This window comes from Drosophila teissieri, unplaced genomic scaffold, assembly GCF_016746235.2.
Source record: "Drosophila teissieri strain GT53w unplaced genomic scaffold, Prin_Dtei_1.1 Segkk118_quiver_pilon_scaf, whole genome shotgun sequence".
NCBI lineage: Eukaryota > Metazoa > Arthropoda > Insecta > Diptera > Drosophilidae > Drosophila > Drosophila teissieri.
The window spans coordinates 1,088,959-1,106,741 of record NW_025224987.1 but is presented as its reverse complement, the minus strand read 5'-3'; the positions used below and the strand labels follow the sequence as shown (position 1 = coordinate 1,106,741).

The 17,783-nt window shown below is 44.3% G+C and overlaps 1 protein-coding gene across 2 annotated transcripts in view; it reads right to left on the bottom strand.

Annotated features, from left to right (window-relative positions):
• Positions 1-17,783, bottom strand: part of LOC122625525 (calcium/calmodulin-dependent protein kinase kinase 2-like) — a 76,568-nt gene that overhangs the window by 44,352 nt on the left and 14,433 nt on the right. For both annotated transcript variants that reach the window (XM_043805615.1, XM_043805614.1), the window contains exon 2: positions 7,992-8,346. In XM_043805615.1, the coding sequence (XP_043661550.1) occupies positions 7,992-8,346 (355 nt within the window). The remainder of the gene's footprint in view (positions 1-7,991; positions 8,347-17,783) is intronic.

Below are 17,783 nucleotides of genomic sequence, written 5' to 3'. Positions count from 1 at the left end.
CCATTCGTATGAATTGGAAACATTGGCTGTTGTTGAATCTGTTAAACATCTTCGGCATTATTTTCTCGGACGACAGTTTTTTGTATTTACGGATTGCAATTCGCTAAATGCATCGCGAACAAAAATTGAACTAACACCTAGGGTGCATCACAGGTGGGCATACTTGCAATCTTATGATTTCAGAATAGAATATAGGGAAGGAATGCGCATGGCGCATGTGGACTTTTTATCCAGGACCCGCGTGCCTGATGCAACACCAATGAACTGAAAACAAAAGACTTCACAGATGATATTGCCCAGACGTATGAGCTTAGAAAAGGGGTCTTGTTTCGTAAAATACAGAAGAATGGAAGGACTCGTTGTCTGCCAGTAGTGCCACATGCATCTCGATGGTTGGTAATCAACCAAGCTCATGAGTCGGTTACGCATTTAGGTCGGAAAAAAAAAACGCGCGATAAGACTTATCAATAATATTGGTTTGCCAAAATGAGTAAATACGTCCCAAAATTTGTCGACAGCTGTATAACTTCTAAAACTGTAAAGGGGTCATCTGGGAAGATACAAGCCGAGTTAAATCAAATCCCAAAAGTAAATGTCCCATGGCATACAGTGCATATCGATATAACGGGTAAACTAAATGGGAAGAATGATATTAAGGAATATGTCATAGTAGTTGCGTGCAGGCATTAAAATCATATATTTCTTTGTTGGGCGTTCCGAACCGAATAATATCGGATCAGGGTAGATGGTCTACCAGCGGAAAAATTGCAGAGTTTTGTGCACCTCAAAAGATAAAGCTGCATATTATAGCTACAGGAGGAAGTCGAGCAATAGGGCAAGTTGGGCGCGTGATGGGAACGCTCAAGAATCTCTTGACTGCGGTGGAATAAAGTAACAGGTCATGGCATGATGCTCTTGGCGTGGTACAACTTGCATTGAATTGCACAGTTAGTAGTGCAGCCAAAGCAAGCCCTCTAGAAATGCTGATTGGTAAAGAGACCTGTCCCCTGGGCTTGGTGCCACCGTATGACACGGAGATAGAGGAGGATAAAGAAAATGTTAAATGTAAAATAAATGATAAATATAGATTTGACAAAAATAAGGCAGCAGTTGTAAGACATAAAATTGGAGATTTTGTTTTATTAAAAAATTAAGAACGTCATCAAACTAAATTAGATCCGAAGTTTAAGGGACCATTTAGGATCAGTGAAGTTTTAGATGGAGATCGGTATACATTGAAGTCATTGCATAATAATCGGTCTTATAAATATTGCCATGAGAATTTGCGACATATGCCAGACGGTTATGTTCCGAATGAGTTGGAAATCCCGCTTGATTCTTGTTAAGATTGTGGCCAGATATCTGTGCTCTTGACGGAACCATGCTTAAATTAAAGCCCTCGATAGAGTGTGGCACCCTGGGCTTCTGCATAAAGTCAAGTCCTCACACATCAGCTGCTTCATCCTATTAAAAGTTTCTTGAAAGAACACACACATTTTGCGTGACGACTGCGACTTCTCTAAAATGCATTGAAGCAGGCGATCCTTAAGGTAGTGTTTTGGGGCCGAAATTGTATTCCACTTTCACCGCAGATATCGAACGTGAGCTCAAGCTCACAAAATTAGAAAAAAAAATCCTGGAGGTGACTCAAAAATACCAGGAGAGACCCGACTTACACTACAACAGCCTAGCAAGACGACTGGGCAACACGGCACTGTGAATTGCAGATCCACGGACAAGAACACGAAGAAGACTCAAACGTCACTACCCTGATTATCTGCAAGACCCGGTATTGACTTAACATGTCTGAACAAAGTTCCCTTTCATATTATTCATGATAGTTCTACAAAATGTAACTTTATATAAATATGTAAATAGCTGTAGATAATCGTATAAATAAAATTTCTCATTAGATTAAGCTGCCTTGATGGTAGTAGTACGATTTTCCTTCAAATAAGGAATTTCTTCTAAAGATTAAACAAAAAACGGAAGGGCAATTAGCTCAATACAAGCGGATAGAGATGGAAGATTGGAACAAATGAGGTCTTCGACCTAAAGCGGCCGTAGGCTACCGGGAGTAATTTTTGAAGTCAGGAACGGCTGTATTATAGCTCGGGTAAGAATAGAGGGGTATATTTTTCAAGCTACAACAATTATGGCACCCGCAGGAGTTTCGTGAGCATGCGTTTGCATGTTTAGATGTTTTACCAGCGGTAAGTTTGCAGAGTTTTGTGCATGGGCCGTCAACCGAGTGATGGACAAGGGGACGATCGTGTAGTTTCAAGCTTGCTAGTAGAACGCGCCATAATACACCCGGAAGTGCGACTATACTGTCCACGCGAGGGTGGCTGGAAACAGGTCCCCTAGCAAGGTTATGTCCCTGCCGGAGGATGCTGGCAAATGGTATTCGGGCGTCCCGGGCCGGACTAAGGTGTCACTCGACCCGTGCCGAGAGTCAGCCTGACTGACTCAGCAAGCACTCAGTGGCAACCGGTAACGGCAAACAGCCGAGTACAGCCAGGGCGATCTTTTGCGGAGATCGCGAAAACCCATCTTAGCCAAAAAGCACCTTAGCATTTTTTTGCTCCACAGTTACAGCGATGCAGATAACGCGGCAGCCACCGTGGAGAGTCAGCCATCTCCTTTCCGAGTGCTGTCATCGTACATGGCCTACGAAAGGCAAAAACTGCCAGATGAGCTGGTAAGAAGACTGGCAGAAGACAGCGAAAAGCAAAACATAAGCCTACTAATAGACTGTGATGCTAACGCCCACCATACACAATGGGAAAGTACAGACATACACGACCGCGGTGAGTCTCTTTTTAACTGTATCTTTAGTTCAAATCTCTTCATATGCAATAAAGGTAATGACCCCACCTTTATCATTAAGAACCGTAAAGAGTTAATAGACCTAACTCTCGTCTCTAAACCACTATCAGAGACAGTAACTCACTGGAGGGTGCTAGATAAGCACTCTTTCTCGGACCACATGTATATAAATACAACCCTCACAACCAGCCCCTCAAGACCAGCAGTTTCCTCTAACGCAAGGAAAACAGACTGGCATAAATACAAAAATATTCTAAGGGAAAAAATCCCATACCCTCAAACAAGTTCTAGTCTAAACGAACTAGTCTCAACATTCACAGAAGCCTGCAACTATGCACTAAAAAAGCCTGCCCCAATAGCAAGCCCAACAGAAAAAGAAAACCCTGGTAGTCAGCAGAACTATCTCCCCTCCGAATGGACTGCAGAACCCTTTTTAACAGGGCTAAGGCAGGAAATGAGGATGCCCTGTGGACCTCCTACAAGAAAGCCCTTACAAACTATAAAATAGCCATCAGGAAAGCACAGCGATCCTCGTGGCATTCCTTCTGCTCAGAAATTGAAAATACAACTGAAGCAGCCAGACTTAGAAAAATCCTCTCCCAATCAGCCACAACCAGGGCTAGATGGTTCCTGGACCAGCACGAGTGAGGAATCTCTGGAGATACTTCTAGACACTCACTTCCCAGAAAACAGCCAAAACGCTTTCACCTCCCAACAAACAACACTGGCAAGTATCGAACTGTGCATAGACCCAAAGGTCCTCCATTGGGCCAAACACAGTTTCAAACCATACAAATCTGCAGGTACAGACAAAATCATACCCGCACAAATCCAACATGCGGGAAATATAGCAGTAAACTGGGTTCTAGACATTTTTAAAAGGTCTCTACTTCTTGGACACCTACCGCAATCGTGGCTATAGTCCCGAATTGTCTTCATCCCCAAAGCAGGGAAACCATCACACACGACCCCCAAGGATTTCAGACCAATTAGTCTGTCATCCTTCCTACTAAAGACCCTTGAAAGAATCATCGGCCTTCATCTGAGATCAACTCTCAATCCAAGTCTTATCACAGACACGCAACACGTCTACAAGAAACGGAAATCGACAGAGACAGCACTACACTATCTCGTCTCCAGGATAGAAAAATCATTGTCCCAAAAGGAATATGCACTGGTAGCTTTCCTGGATATAAAAGGAGCTTTTAACAACGTCATCCCAACAGCTATTATCGGAGCTCTGACACACCTTGGGGTGGACCGCCACTTGGTGAGACTCATAAACCAACTCCTCACCTGCAGGAAGGTTACGTCTTCACTAGGCGCGTCAACCCTCACTAGGCACGTCAGCAGAGGCACTCCACAAGGAGGCGTCCTCTGCCCACTTTTTTGGAACATAGCAGTCAACTCGATACTATGCGACATGGGAGGGGGGGCTGCAGGATAATAGCCTATGCGGACGACGTTGCTATTATCTCCACAGGTAAATACCCTATGCGATCTCATGAGCGAAAAACTCAGTGTTTTGTCCAGTTGGACCAAAAATAAAGGACTAGGAATTAACCCCTCAAAGACCGAGATGGTTCTCTTCACTAGGAAGTATAATATACCAGACTTACTCCCACCTATCCTCAACAATCAAAGACTTTCCTTCAGTAGTAGCGCGAGGTACTTGGACGTAATATTTGACAGGAAACTAAACTGGAACTTGAACCTCACAGACACCTGGCCCGCAGAATGCTATATGCTTCTATACGGACGGGTCAAAACTACAGAACAGAGTAGGAGGAGGAGTTTACTCCGCACAGCTAGGCCTACGCATACGACTCCCCGATCATTGCTGCGTATTCCAAACTGAAGTAGCGGCAATAAGGGAGGCCCTAAAACACTTGAATGCACTAAAACCGGAAAGCTCACACGTAAACATTTTCAGTGATAGCCAAGCAGCTATCAAAGCAGCCTTATATGGGTACCCGGACACATTGACATAGAAGGCAACTCCATCGCAGATGAACTAGCTCGAGAAGGCACTACCGCGCCACTCATACAAGAGATGGAGGGCATGAGTATGCCTTTAGCCACATGTAAATTACTACTAAGGGAAAACCTAAACCGAAACAAACAGACAATATGGGAAAATACCACACACTGTCGCCTAACACGCCAAATATGGCCAAAAATAAACTTAAAAAGAACGTCAAAACTTCTAAGGTTGACCAGAGCAAACCTCACCACTGCTATGAGAGTCACCACAGGGCATTGGTTGATAGGCACCCGTGCCAGAAGACTAAGTGCCCCGTATAACGATTTCTGCCGTAGCTGTAGAGACGAAGAAGTGGAAGAAACGGTAGAGCATCTACTATGCCACTGTCCAGCACTGCAAGCGAAAAGACTTGCTCAATTAGGAAGCAGATTCCTGATAGGCACGTCCGACCTGTCCGACACCGATCCACATCGGATACAAAAATTCACCAGCGCCTCTGGCTGGGGAAACTGCTAACTTCACACGAACCTCGACGTGCAAAAGGGGAAATCATACACGGTATCACAATGGACCTCTAATGGTCTAAGTGCGTCGGATAACCGACGGCCGGTAAAACCTAACCTAACCTAACCTTTGTGCATCTCAGAAGATAAAGCTGCATATTATAGATAACAGGAGGAAGTCGAGCAATCGGGCAAGTTGGGCTCGTGATGGGAACGCTCAAGAATCTCTTGACTGCGGTGGAATTAAGTAACAGGTCATGGCATGATGGTCTTGGCGGGGTACAACTTGGATTGAATTGCACAGTTAGTAGGGCAACCAAAGTAAAGAGACCCGTCCCCTGGGCTTGGTGCCACCGTATGACACGTAGATAGAGGTAGATAAAGAAAATGTTAGAGACAGAACAGTAGTGAATATAAATATTCAGGCTAGTAATGATAAATATAGATTTGACAAAAATAAGGCAGCAGTAAGACATAAAATTGGTGATTTTGTTTTATTAAAAAATGAAGAACGTCATCAAACTAAATTAGATCCGAAGTTTAAGGGACCATTTAGGATCAGAGAGTTTTAGATGGAGATCGGTATACATAGAAGTCATTGCATAATAATCGGTCATGTAAATGTTGCCATGAGAATTTGTGACAAATGCCAGACGGTTATGTTCCGAATGAGTTGGAAATCCCTCTTGATTTTTGTTAAGATTGTGGCAAGATATCTGTGCGATACGCTGTGTCAGGTTGAGAATAACGGAAGAACCCAGGAGGTGTTGTTTGCGAGTTGAAGTGGAAATATCCTGGCTGATGCAAAGCGTTTGTATTATTTGTTGTTAGGCGATATGGTTTTGAGACTTAAGATACCTGCGTCATTGAGCAAGCACAAGCGGACAATTATGGTTGTCACATGGCGTGTGGGGCTCTTGACGGAACCATGCCTAAATCAAAAGGAAACCATAGGGATAACAATGAATGTTGAATTTAACAAGAGAGAACGCTATAGTCGAGTTCCCCGACTATCTGATACCCGTTACTCAGCTAGTGGAAGTGCGAAGGAGAGTCTTCAACACTGACAATTAGGGGTTTGTGGGCGTTAGAGTGGGCGTGGCAAAAAGTTTTTTGGCAAATCGATAGAAATTTACAAGTCTTATACAAAAACAAGAGAGAACGCTATAGTCGAGTTTCCCGACTATCTGATACCCGTTACTCATCTAGTGAAAGTGCGAAGGAGTCTTCAGCACTGACAGTTTTTGGCGGTTTGTGGGCACTAGAGTGGACGTGGCAAAAAGTTTTTGGCAAATCGATAGAAATTTACAAGACTAATCCAAAAATGAAAAAATATTACAACATTTTTCAAAAGTGTGGGCGTGGCAGTTTTATGCGGTTTGTGGGCGTTGGAGTGGGCGTGACAACATGAATCAACAAACTTGCGCTGCCTCTATGTCTCTGGAGTCTGTATGTTTAATCTCAACTTTCTAACTTTTGTAGTTCCTGAGATCTCGACGTTCATACGGACGGACAGACGGACGGACAGACGGACGGACAGACGGACGGACAGACGGACGGACAGACGGACGGACAGACGGACGGACAGACAGACGGACGGACAGACGGACAGACGGACATGGCCAGATCGACTCGGCTATTGATCCTGATCAAGAATATATATACTTTATATGGTCGGAAACGCTTCCTTCTGCCTGCTACATACTTTTCAACGAATCTAGTATACCCTTTTACTCTACGAGTAACGGGTATAAAAATATCATCAAACTAAAATGCTAAGACTTAATGTAACGATAGTTTAAGAAGAATGCTATATGGGCAGGTGTATCAAATTAGCTGAAGATCGAGGTTAAACCGCAAAGAGAATTCGTTGATATAGACGGAGGAGCAGCTTGATAGCTTGTATACTGTAGTGAGACATGTATATGTAACCAGCATACTAAAAATTGTGAAAATTACGATGAATCTTAAGAAATTAGTTTGTACTGTTAGTATATTGAATCAAATAAAATTTAAATTGTAATTATGTTACACGAGGACGTGTAATTTGTCAGAATGGCCGTGTCGGAGATTAAATGGTTTAATTGAAATACCCGCACAATCGTTAAAAGGGTTGTCGTTAATAGGTATAGTTGCCTATGGGGTAAAAGTTACAGTTCTAGAATTTACGATTGTCGTGCGTGTACTCGTGCGCACTGCGAGAAAGTGAAAGGAAAAGCCGAATGCCTGTCAAATAGACTTACGAACGGGGAGTCTGAGACGAACGGCCAAGCAGTGCAAACATGAATATTCGCCATCTACACTCATAGAGGTTTTTCAACGCTAGTAGTTAAAATAGAGAAAATAATGAACAATAACGAAAACGACAACGCTAACCCGACATATATATATCAATTCGGAACACCTAAGACGCTTTAAGCAATTATCGATTGCAAGCCAATCTAATTTTTAATAAAACGATAGCCTAGCTGGAAAAGAGGTTAATACAGTCTAATTTAATTTTCCAAAGCGTCAACAAGGTACGTAAAGTGTACATTTTAGAAATAATTTTGCACTTAAAAAATTTTAAAAATCCAATGACTAAGTACAAAAAGGATGCCTAATTACATACGTAAAATAATTTTGATTTTGTTATTTTCTTGCAAAGACGTTTTTATTTGTTGTGTTATACTCACAATATTCCAATCCAAGTAAAGACTCCCGAAATATACTCCAAGCTCTTTTTTCAGACAAGGGATTATCTGTTGGAATCCTTAGAACTTCACCTTGCTTTACCAATTCAAAAACCATATACAAAGAATCCTCAAGTGGGTCATCCAACACTTCTACCAACTTCACGACGTTTGGATGATCGAGTTTTTTTAAAACAGCTATTTCTCTGTAAACTCGATCTAAAGGTGATGTTGCTTTTCGAGGTCCTCGTCGCATAAGACCAGCTTGTCGTAGTAAGCGCTTTTTTGAAAGAATTTTCATTGCATAATGAGTTGAATCTTCTTCGGAATAAGCTAATTTAACGAGCCCGTAGGAACCCTAAAAGAAAAGAATTCTCTTTAATATACAATTTAATTCAGTCTAAACATACTAGAAAAAATTAGCGTTATAGTCGATTTCCTCGAATATCAATAGGATCTTATCGTCGGTCCATTGCTTGTGTCTGTTTAAACGGATGTGTGGTTTTCAAGGTGTTTTTTTATTTTAAATTTGGGTTCCTAAACCTATTTGACCGCAGATTATAACTGCTTTGGAAACATACAAACTAAGGAGTAGTAACATTTAAATACGCTTGGTGACAGTTTAGTCATCAATCAGCACAAGTATTTGTTTATGCAACGCTAACAAAAACATTGACTAATACATAATATGAGTACTCCAGAGAACCAAAACCATTTTGATTGCTTTAATGAAAGGTCAGAAAGAAATGCGAGGTCAGGAGATGCCAGAAGCCATCAAATTTACCAAAAACTTGCAAATAGAAAATAGAAAACAGCAGAGAAAATATCAGTTTTCGGAAAACTTGGGCACAGATCCTACAAAAAATACAATACAAATAATAACTAAAAAATACAAGGATCAGACTACTCAAACATCTGCTATAAGGGACTCGACAGGAACTGTTAAAAATTGATGCTGCTGTCAAGGCGATCCCAAATTCGAATTTGCTTTCCGGATCTAGCATGGCACACCAGAACAACTGCCCAGAATGGTCAGCTTTACATAAGACCCAATGGAAAGGAAATAGTACGCGGTCGCCGCTTACACTACAACAGCCTAGCAAGACGACTGGGCAACACGGCACTGTGAATTGCAGATCCACGGACAAGAACACGAAGAAGACTCAAACGTCACTACCCTGATTATCTGCAAGACCCGGTATTGACTTAACATGTCTGAACAAAGTTCCCTTTCATATTATTCATGATAGTTCTACAAAATGTAACTTTATATAAATATGTAAATAGCTGTAGATAATCGTATAAATAAAATTTCTCATTAGATTAAGCTGCCTTGATGGTAGTAGTACGATTTTCCTTCAAATAAGGAATTTCTTCTAAAGATTAAACAAAAAACGGAAGGGCAATTAGCTCAATACAAGCGGATAGAGATGGAAGATTGGAACAAATGAGGTCTTCGACCTAAAGCGGCCGTAGGCTACCGGGAGTAATTTTTGAAGTCAGGAACGGCTGTATTATAGCTCGGGTAAGAATAGAGGAGTATATTTTTCAAGCTACAACAATTATGGCACCCGCAGGAGTTTCGTGAGCATGCGTTTGCATGTTTAGATGATATTATAATCATCGAAACCACCTTCAAAAATAATGTTAGGTACCTACACAAACTGTTTGAAAAACAACGTCGGGCCACCCGCGTAACTATCAACCGCAGCATCCAAAGTAGGATGGAGTTTACCGCCAATCTGTCATTTCTAAAACAATTAGACAAGCCATGTCGTCACCAAAGCAGTCACACCTGCAAAATTTGACCAATCCGAGAGTAGCCCAGATGGGCAGGCAGACCGTTTCCAACCAAGTTGGTGAGGTCGCGAGCATGACACCCCAACGCTGATGATGCAGAGGAACCCTTCTCCCCAGCCGGCGCTCTCATCGATTTGAGGAAAAGATGACGATGAGGAGACTGAATCGACGCCCATCCATCTGGCTGACCAAAATAACTTGACCGGGCCCAACCATAAAATTCGTGAGGTTGACGACTTGTCAACCATTCGTAAGTCTGCTGGTGAATCAGGCAATAATCCCAGCAGAAGTCGGCCGGCAGGGAAACATCTTGCATCGACGAGCCGATCCAGCTGAAGTTGGATGATTTTGTGCCGATAACTTGGTACGTACACCCTTTTCGTGAGATCGTAAGACTTTGAAGATTCCCAACCAAATCTATCATCGCGTTGAGTCAGATGGATTGCGACAAAGAAAATGCATGTTGACAATAAACGAGTGTCCGATGACCAGTTCAGCGGCCGCAATAGGTTGCATAAAGAAAAGAAAACCCACAACAGTTCCGGGTACAATTCACCGATGGGGTATTGAATCCCAAAAGAGGTGAAAGTGAGAAATATGACTCCTAGGTGGGAACCCCTGTCATAGAAGACCAATAGATCAGAAAAAGCTCTATGCCGGTATAAAAAGACCGTGGCCCACAGATAAAATAGTCAATACCCGGGTAAATACCCGTACATCATGCCCGGGCGATTATCCGTCAGTCTATAGCCGGGAAGACTCAAAGTGAGCACCCGAAAGTGAGTAATCTGGAAGAAACCACCACCACTACCCGAAAGCCAACACTCGGGATAACTTCAGTCAAAGGAAAAGTTTCGAGGAGCGAGTGCATAATTAAAAACACAAACGGCAAAACAAATAAACAAAGAACAAGTTAACCGGTGCATTCTCGTTAATGTGGATATCAGCAAAAACAAAGCAACAGCGTGGACTTTCCAAACAAGTGCTTACTCCAAGTAATCTGATAGTCGAATAGCAGCCGAAGCGTGCCGCAGAAAAACAACTCATTCATATATATATATATATATATATCTAAAGAAAGATAACCTTCACTTAGTGTATTTTTTTTATTTGTTTGTGTATATCTTATTATTGTTTGGTTAGAATTATTGGTGCACGAAGGTATATGTATGTAGCAACACCCAGGATCCAACGCGTCGAGATCTGATCGCTCCGGATTAAAGTAGGGTAAGTTTGACGGAACCCTGTTCCCGATTTTTCTCTATATTTTTATATTTACATATATTCTTGTGCTTATTTTATTTTCATGCAAAAACATGAGCCCTCAGAGCCACGTTTGTAGTCGTGAATAGCCAACAATTTTTGTTGACGTGCGCACCGTGGTGATGAATTCGATACTCCTCGCTAAAAACAATTATAGCCAACTTATTATAAACTTTGTATTCTAGCTTTTGAATTTTTGTATTACACATTACACTTGGCACTAGCCAATAATGTATTAATCAATAAAATTATGCTATTATTTGAACTACAGCAAAATGAGTAGGTAAACATTTCCAAAAGAGTTGCTGACGCGAGAAGTGGAGTCGGTCAAAAACGATGACTTAACGTTTGAAGGACAACCTTTACAGAAGGGGATTGTATTGCGCGGCCCGCGACGATCCATCAGGCATGCGGACGCATGAAGGGGAGGGAACGTGGCCGAAAGATTGCCCGCTCGTTTTACGATCAAAATACAGCTTGCGGGGCAGTGAGGACTGCTGACTGACGAACTTACCCAGGACACGGGCACTAATACGCTGACGTAACATAATGCACAATTAGCCACATAAATAAGTACCCTCAGTGTAAGGCTGCCACCAGGATGCACATTAACAAGCGGGCGAAATTAGTATTTAATACAGTTATCCACAAATAGTTATTTTTATAAAGCCGCAACAATTTAATTTAATCTGGAGTAGCAATAATAGTAATAATTTGGAGGATACTCTGTATATTTATTCTTCCTTTGAAAGGAAAGCAGCAGTTTCCCTCGTCGGTCTATCATAACTGACAAAGTCGGTACTCTATTCAAATAAGGAATAAAAATACTTGTACTAATATTAATAAATAAATTACTTGTACTAACTAAAAAAATTTAACAAAGTAGAAGAAATATGAAGAAGGAAGAAAGGTTAAACCGAGCCCTTTATTAATTTGCACGGTAGTAAGTGCCGAGATTGCAACAAAATGCTTAGGGCGTATTTTGGTCCAAAAGTTAATCTTCGAGGTTTTAAGTTATTGGTTATTACGACGTGGCGTCTGGTTGTGGTTGTCAGTTCGGTATTGCGTCAGAAGATTCGATCTGTTGGTTGATTACGCGGATGTGGTGCAACGGAAAGTGTTCCGAGCTAGCGACTGTGGAATTGTGCATACAATAAATACAGGGGTGGTTTAGTAGAACTGGGGGATAAGACAACAAATAAAGCAAGCAAGCTAGTGTTCATTCGATTTTTTAATGTTGTAACGTACACAACGGCTGTCTATCATAACGATCAAAGCAATTCTGCAATAATAATTATTATAGATTAAAGGATCAGATTTAAGGATATAGATTTAAGAATTTTAGGGGTGATGGACAAGGGGACTAACGTGTAGTTCCAAGCTTTCTAGAAAAACGCGCCGTAATTGTCTATACACCCGGAAGTGCGACTATACTCTCCACGCACCTGGCGACCCCCTGTTCTAAGAAGCCTTACCCGGGCGTCGCGAATCTCCTCCCGGGTGGACCCTCTTTTTCTCCGCAACTCGTGGGAACTACATGGAGTCCAAAAACGCAAACAAAAAGGAGTCAGGATCTCCCAAAAAACGGAGTCTGGCCGTACTAATTTCAAGGCAGCGAAGCTGGCGAATGAGCCCACCTGCCTGGCCACCCCCACAGGATCGGGTTCGGGTGAACCCCGCCTCAAATCTGAGGCGACTGAGTGTAAGCCGCCCAAAGCCGTCGCCATGGGAACATCTCCAGGCCCCAGTGCCATGATGCCCCCTTCAGGCGCAGCCAAGGACGGCATGCACTCAGTGGCAACCGGTAACGGCAAACACACCTACGCAGAGAAACGATCTGCGGGGCAAATCCTACGCAGCCAGGAGAGATCGAAGACGGCTTCTTCTGCGGAATGGTTGAAAAAGGTGGAATGGGCAAGATCCGTACTGCCAAACTTCGGCAAGGAAGCCCCCAAGCCATCCAAGCCCACAGAGGCCAAAAAGCGACCTCCACCTAAGAGGGAGCGCTCCGAGGACGTTCCCTCAGACCCCTCGGCAACGCATACAGCGAGGGCGATCTTTTGCGGAGATCGCGAAAAACCATCTTAGCTAAAAAGCACCTTACCATTTTTTTGCTCCACAATTACAGCGATGCAGATAACGCGGCAGCCACCGTGGAGAGTAAGCCATCTCCTTTCCGAGTGCTGCCATCGTACATGGCCTACGAAAGGCAAAAACCGCCAGATGAGCTGGTAAGGAGACTGGCAGAAGACAGCGAAAAGCAAAACTGTGAGGAGTTAAAACTCCGCACAAATGCGAATAGTGATCGCATAAGGAGGGCCTGCCGTTGCCAGTTACGCAACAAGGTAAAGCGTAGTAACGGTAGTGCGAAGCCCGGAGAAAGAGAGTTTGGAGACTCTGGGCTGGAGAAAGAGAGTTTGGAGACTCTAGAGGAAGAGAGTTTGTAGACTCGGAAGGTGGAGAGAGAGAGGATGGAGACTCCGGACTGGCTGAAAAGAGAGTTTGCAGAGTCAGCAGGTTTAAAGGCAATTAAAGGGACAAATCGAACTTTGGACCGGGCCAACGGTTAAATCATGGACTTTGGATCCGGAGACTGGAGACCAAAGGGATAAATCGTTAGAGGAGGCCTATATAAACAGGCCGAGCGCTGGAAGCACGACCGACAGTCAAGGAAAGCAAGTGTACGAGTCAACAGCGTTACAACGACAGCAGCAGAGGAGCTACGATCGTGATAGTCACCAAGGAGCAAGATCGCTACGTCAAGACGTTCGGGACGAGAAGGTCTCCGAACTGAGACGCAGGTAGCTGAGGTCCAAACGACGAAGCACGAGTAGCCAGGAGGCAAACAACGGGAGAGGCCAGACCTAAGCGGGCACCCGAGAAAGCGGCAGGGATTGTGGTGTAGACCCGGTGGACTGTGTAGGAGATCGGTGGAGATTGGTGCACGAAGGTATATGTATGTAGCAACACCCAGGATCCAACGCGTCGAGATCTGATCGCTCCGGATTAAAGTAGGGTAAGTTTGACGGAACCCTGTTCCCGATTTTTCTCTATATTTTTATATTTACATATATTCTTGTGCTTATTTTATTTTCATGCAAAAACATGAGCCCTCAGAGCCACGTTTGTAGTCGTGAATAGCCAACAATTTTTGTTGACGTGCGCACCGTGGTGATGAATTCGATACTCCTCGCTAAAAACAATTATAGCCAACTTATTATAAACTTTGTATTCTAGCTTTTGAATTTTTGTATTACACATTACACTTGGCACTAGCCAATAATGTATTAATCAATAAAATTATGCTATTATTTGAACTACAGCAAAATGAGTAGGTAAACATTTCCAAAAGAGTTGCTGACGCGAGAAGTGGAGTCGGTCAAAAACGATGACTTAACGTTTGAAGGACAACCTTTACAGAAGGGGATTGTATTGCGCGGCCCGCGACGATCCATCAGGCATGCGGACGCATGAAGGGGAGGGAACGTGGCCGAAAGATTGCCCGCTCGTTTTACGATCAAAATACAGCTTGCGGGGCAGTGAGGACTGCTGACTGACGAACTTACCCAGGACACGGGCACTAATACGCTGACGTAACATAATGCACAATTAGCCACATAAATAAGTACCCTCAGTGTAAGGCTGCCACCAGGATGCACATTAACAAGCGGGCGAAATTAGTATTTAATACAGTTATCCACAAATAGTTATTTTTATAAAGCCGCAACAATTTAATTTAATCTGGAGTAGCAATAATAGTAATAATTTGGAGGATACTCTGTATATTTATTCTTCCTTTGAAAGGAAAGCAGCAGTTTCCCTCGTCGGTCTATCATAACTGACAAAGTCGGTACTCTATTCAAATAAGGAATAAAAATACTTGTACTAATATTAATAAATAAATTACTTGTACTAACTAAAAAAATTTAACAAAGTAGAAGAAATATGAAGAAGGAAGAAAGGTTAAACCGAGCCCTTTATTAATTTGCACGGTAGTAAGTGCCGAGATTGCAACAAAATGCTTAGGGCGTATTTTGGTCCAAAAGTTAATCTTCGAGGTTTTAAGTTATTGGTTATTACGACGTGGCGTCTGGTTGTGGTTGTCAGTTCGGTATTGCGTCAGAAGATTCGATCTGTTGGTTGATTACGCGGATGTGGTGCAACGGAAAGTGTTCCGAGCTAGCGACTGTGGAATTGTGCATACAATAAATACAGGGGTGGTTTAGTAGAACTGGGGGATAAGACAACAAATAAAGCAAGCAAGCTAGTGTTCATTCGATTTTTTAATGTTGTAACGTACACAACGGCTGTCTATCATAACGATCAAAGCAATTCTGCAATAATAATTATTATAGATTAAAGGATCAGATTTAAGGATATAGATTTAAGAATTTTAGGGGTGATGGACAAGGGGACTAACGTGTAGTTCCAAGCTTTCTAGAAAAACGCGCCGTAATTGTCTATACACCCGGAAGTGCGACTATACTCTCCACGCACCTGGCGACCCCCTGTTCTAAGAAGCCTTACCCGGGCGTCGCGAATCTCCTCCCGGGTGGACCCTCTTTTTCTCCGCAACTCGTGGGAACTACATGGAGTCCAAAAACGCAAACAAAAAGGAGTCAGGATCTCCCAAAAAACGGAGTCTGGCCGTACTAATTTCAAGGCAGCGAAGCTGGCGAATGAGCCCACCTGCCTGGCCACCCCCACAGGATCGGGTTCGGGTGAACCCCGCCTCAAATCTGAGGCGACTGAGTGTAAGCCGCCCAAAGCCGTCGCCATGGGAACATCTCCAGGCCCCAGTGCCATGATGCCCCCTTCAGGCGCAGCCAAGGACGGCATGCACTCAGTGGCAACCGGTAACGGCAAACACACCTACGCAGAGAAACGATCTGCGGGGCAAATCCTACGCAGCCAGGAGAGATCGAAGACGGCTTCTTCTGCGGAATGGTTGAAAAAGGTGGAATGGGCAAGATCCGTACTGCCAAACTTCGGCAAGGAAGCCCCCAAGCCATCCAAGCCCACAGAGGCCAAAAAGCGACCTCCACCTAAGAGGGAGCGCTCCGAGGACGTTCCCTCAGACCCCTCGGCAACGCATACAGCGAGGGCGATCTTTTGCGGAGATCGCGAAAAACCATCTTAGCTAAAAAGCACCTTACCATTTTTTTGCTCCACAATTACAGCGATGCAGATAACGCGGCAGCCACCGTGGAGAGTAAGCCATCTCCTTTCCGAGTGCTGCCATCGTACATGGCCTACGAAAGGCAAAAACCGCCAGATGAGCTGGTAAGGAGACTGGCAGAAGACAGCGAAAAGCAAAACTGTGAGGAGTTAAAACTCCGCACAAATGCGAATAGTGATCGCATAAGGAGGGCCTGCCGTTGCCAGTTACGCAACAAGGTAAAGCGTAGTAACGGTAGTGCGAAGCCCGGAGAAAGAGAGTTTGGAGACTCTGGGCTGGAGAAAGAGAGTTTGGAGACTCTAGAGGAAGAGAGTTTGTAGACTCGGAAGGTGGAGAGAGAGAGGATGGAGACTCCGGACTGGCTGAAAAGAGAGTTTGCAGAGTCAGCAGGTTTAAAGGCAATTAAAGGGACAAATCGAACTTTGGACCGGGCCAACGGTTAAATCATGGACTTTGGATCCGGAGACTGGAGACCAAAGGGATAAATCGTTAGAGGAGGCCTATATAAACAGGCCGAGCGCTGGAAGCACGACCGACAGTCAAGGAAAGCAAGTGTACGAGTCAACAGCGTTACAACGACAGCAGCAGAGGAGCTACGATCGTGATAGTCACCAAGGAGCAAGATCGCTACGTCAAGACGTTCGGGACGAGAAGGTCTCCGAACTGAGACGCAGGTAGCTGAGGTCCAAACGACGAAGCACGAGTAGCCAGGAGGCAAACAACGGGAGAGGCCAGACCTAAGCGGGCACCCGAGAAAGCGGCAGGGATTGTGGTGTAGACCCGGTGGACTGTGTAGGAGATCGCGTGCTTGAACCAGGCGATAGCCTGGTGTGTCCGTGCAATCCAAGCAGGCGTGGTACCGGCGCCACCAGTCCGAACCAGACGTGGGGTTGACGCGTTGCTGTTCCACAGGCGTTTGCCTTGGGGATCATAGCCGTGAGCTTCCGTGAGTCTGCGTACGACAACAATTCCCAGCCCACGCGACGAGCGCCCAACAACAAAGGTCCGCGCCACCCAGGACGACGAAGGCGGTAAGACAGTGGAACCAGGCCGCCGAGCAGGACACCCAGGTCCGACCGCACCGGCAGAAGAGAAAAGGTAGGGTGGAACGTTCGTCTTTCACTGGGCGTCTTGCTACAGGGACTGCGGCGTATCCGGGCGATAGCGCGGTGCGTCGGAAGGAACTGAACAAGCGTCTGGCGGGACCGGCCGGGACAGAGCAAGGGACAAGAGGTTGTGGCTAGCGAGGCGTATGCCTTTGAGAGCCCCACCAATTGTTCACCCTAGTCTGGGAACGGTGACGCTTCCCTAAGCCCTCGACCTTCCTTCTCACGCGTCAGCGGCAATACCAGGCGAAGATCCGAGGCCACGACGAGAGAGCAGAGGCGTCCGGACAATTGAAATACATTGTAAACTGAGATCGAATAAAGACCCGAGAACGAAACTGCGAGTGTTATTACTGGTAACCGGGTGATCACGTTATTCTATAAATTTGGTGGGACGAACACACAAACTCTACTGAGCTAGCCGCACGTATTCCGTAGCGAGCAGAC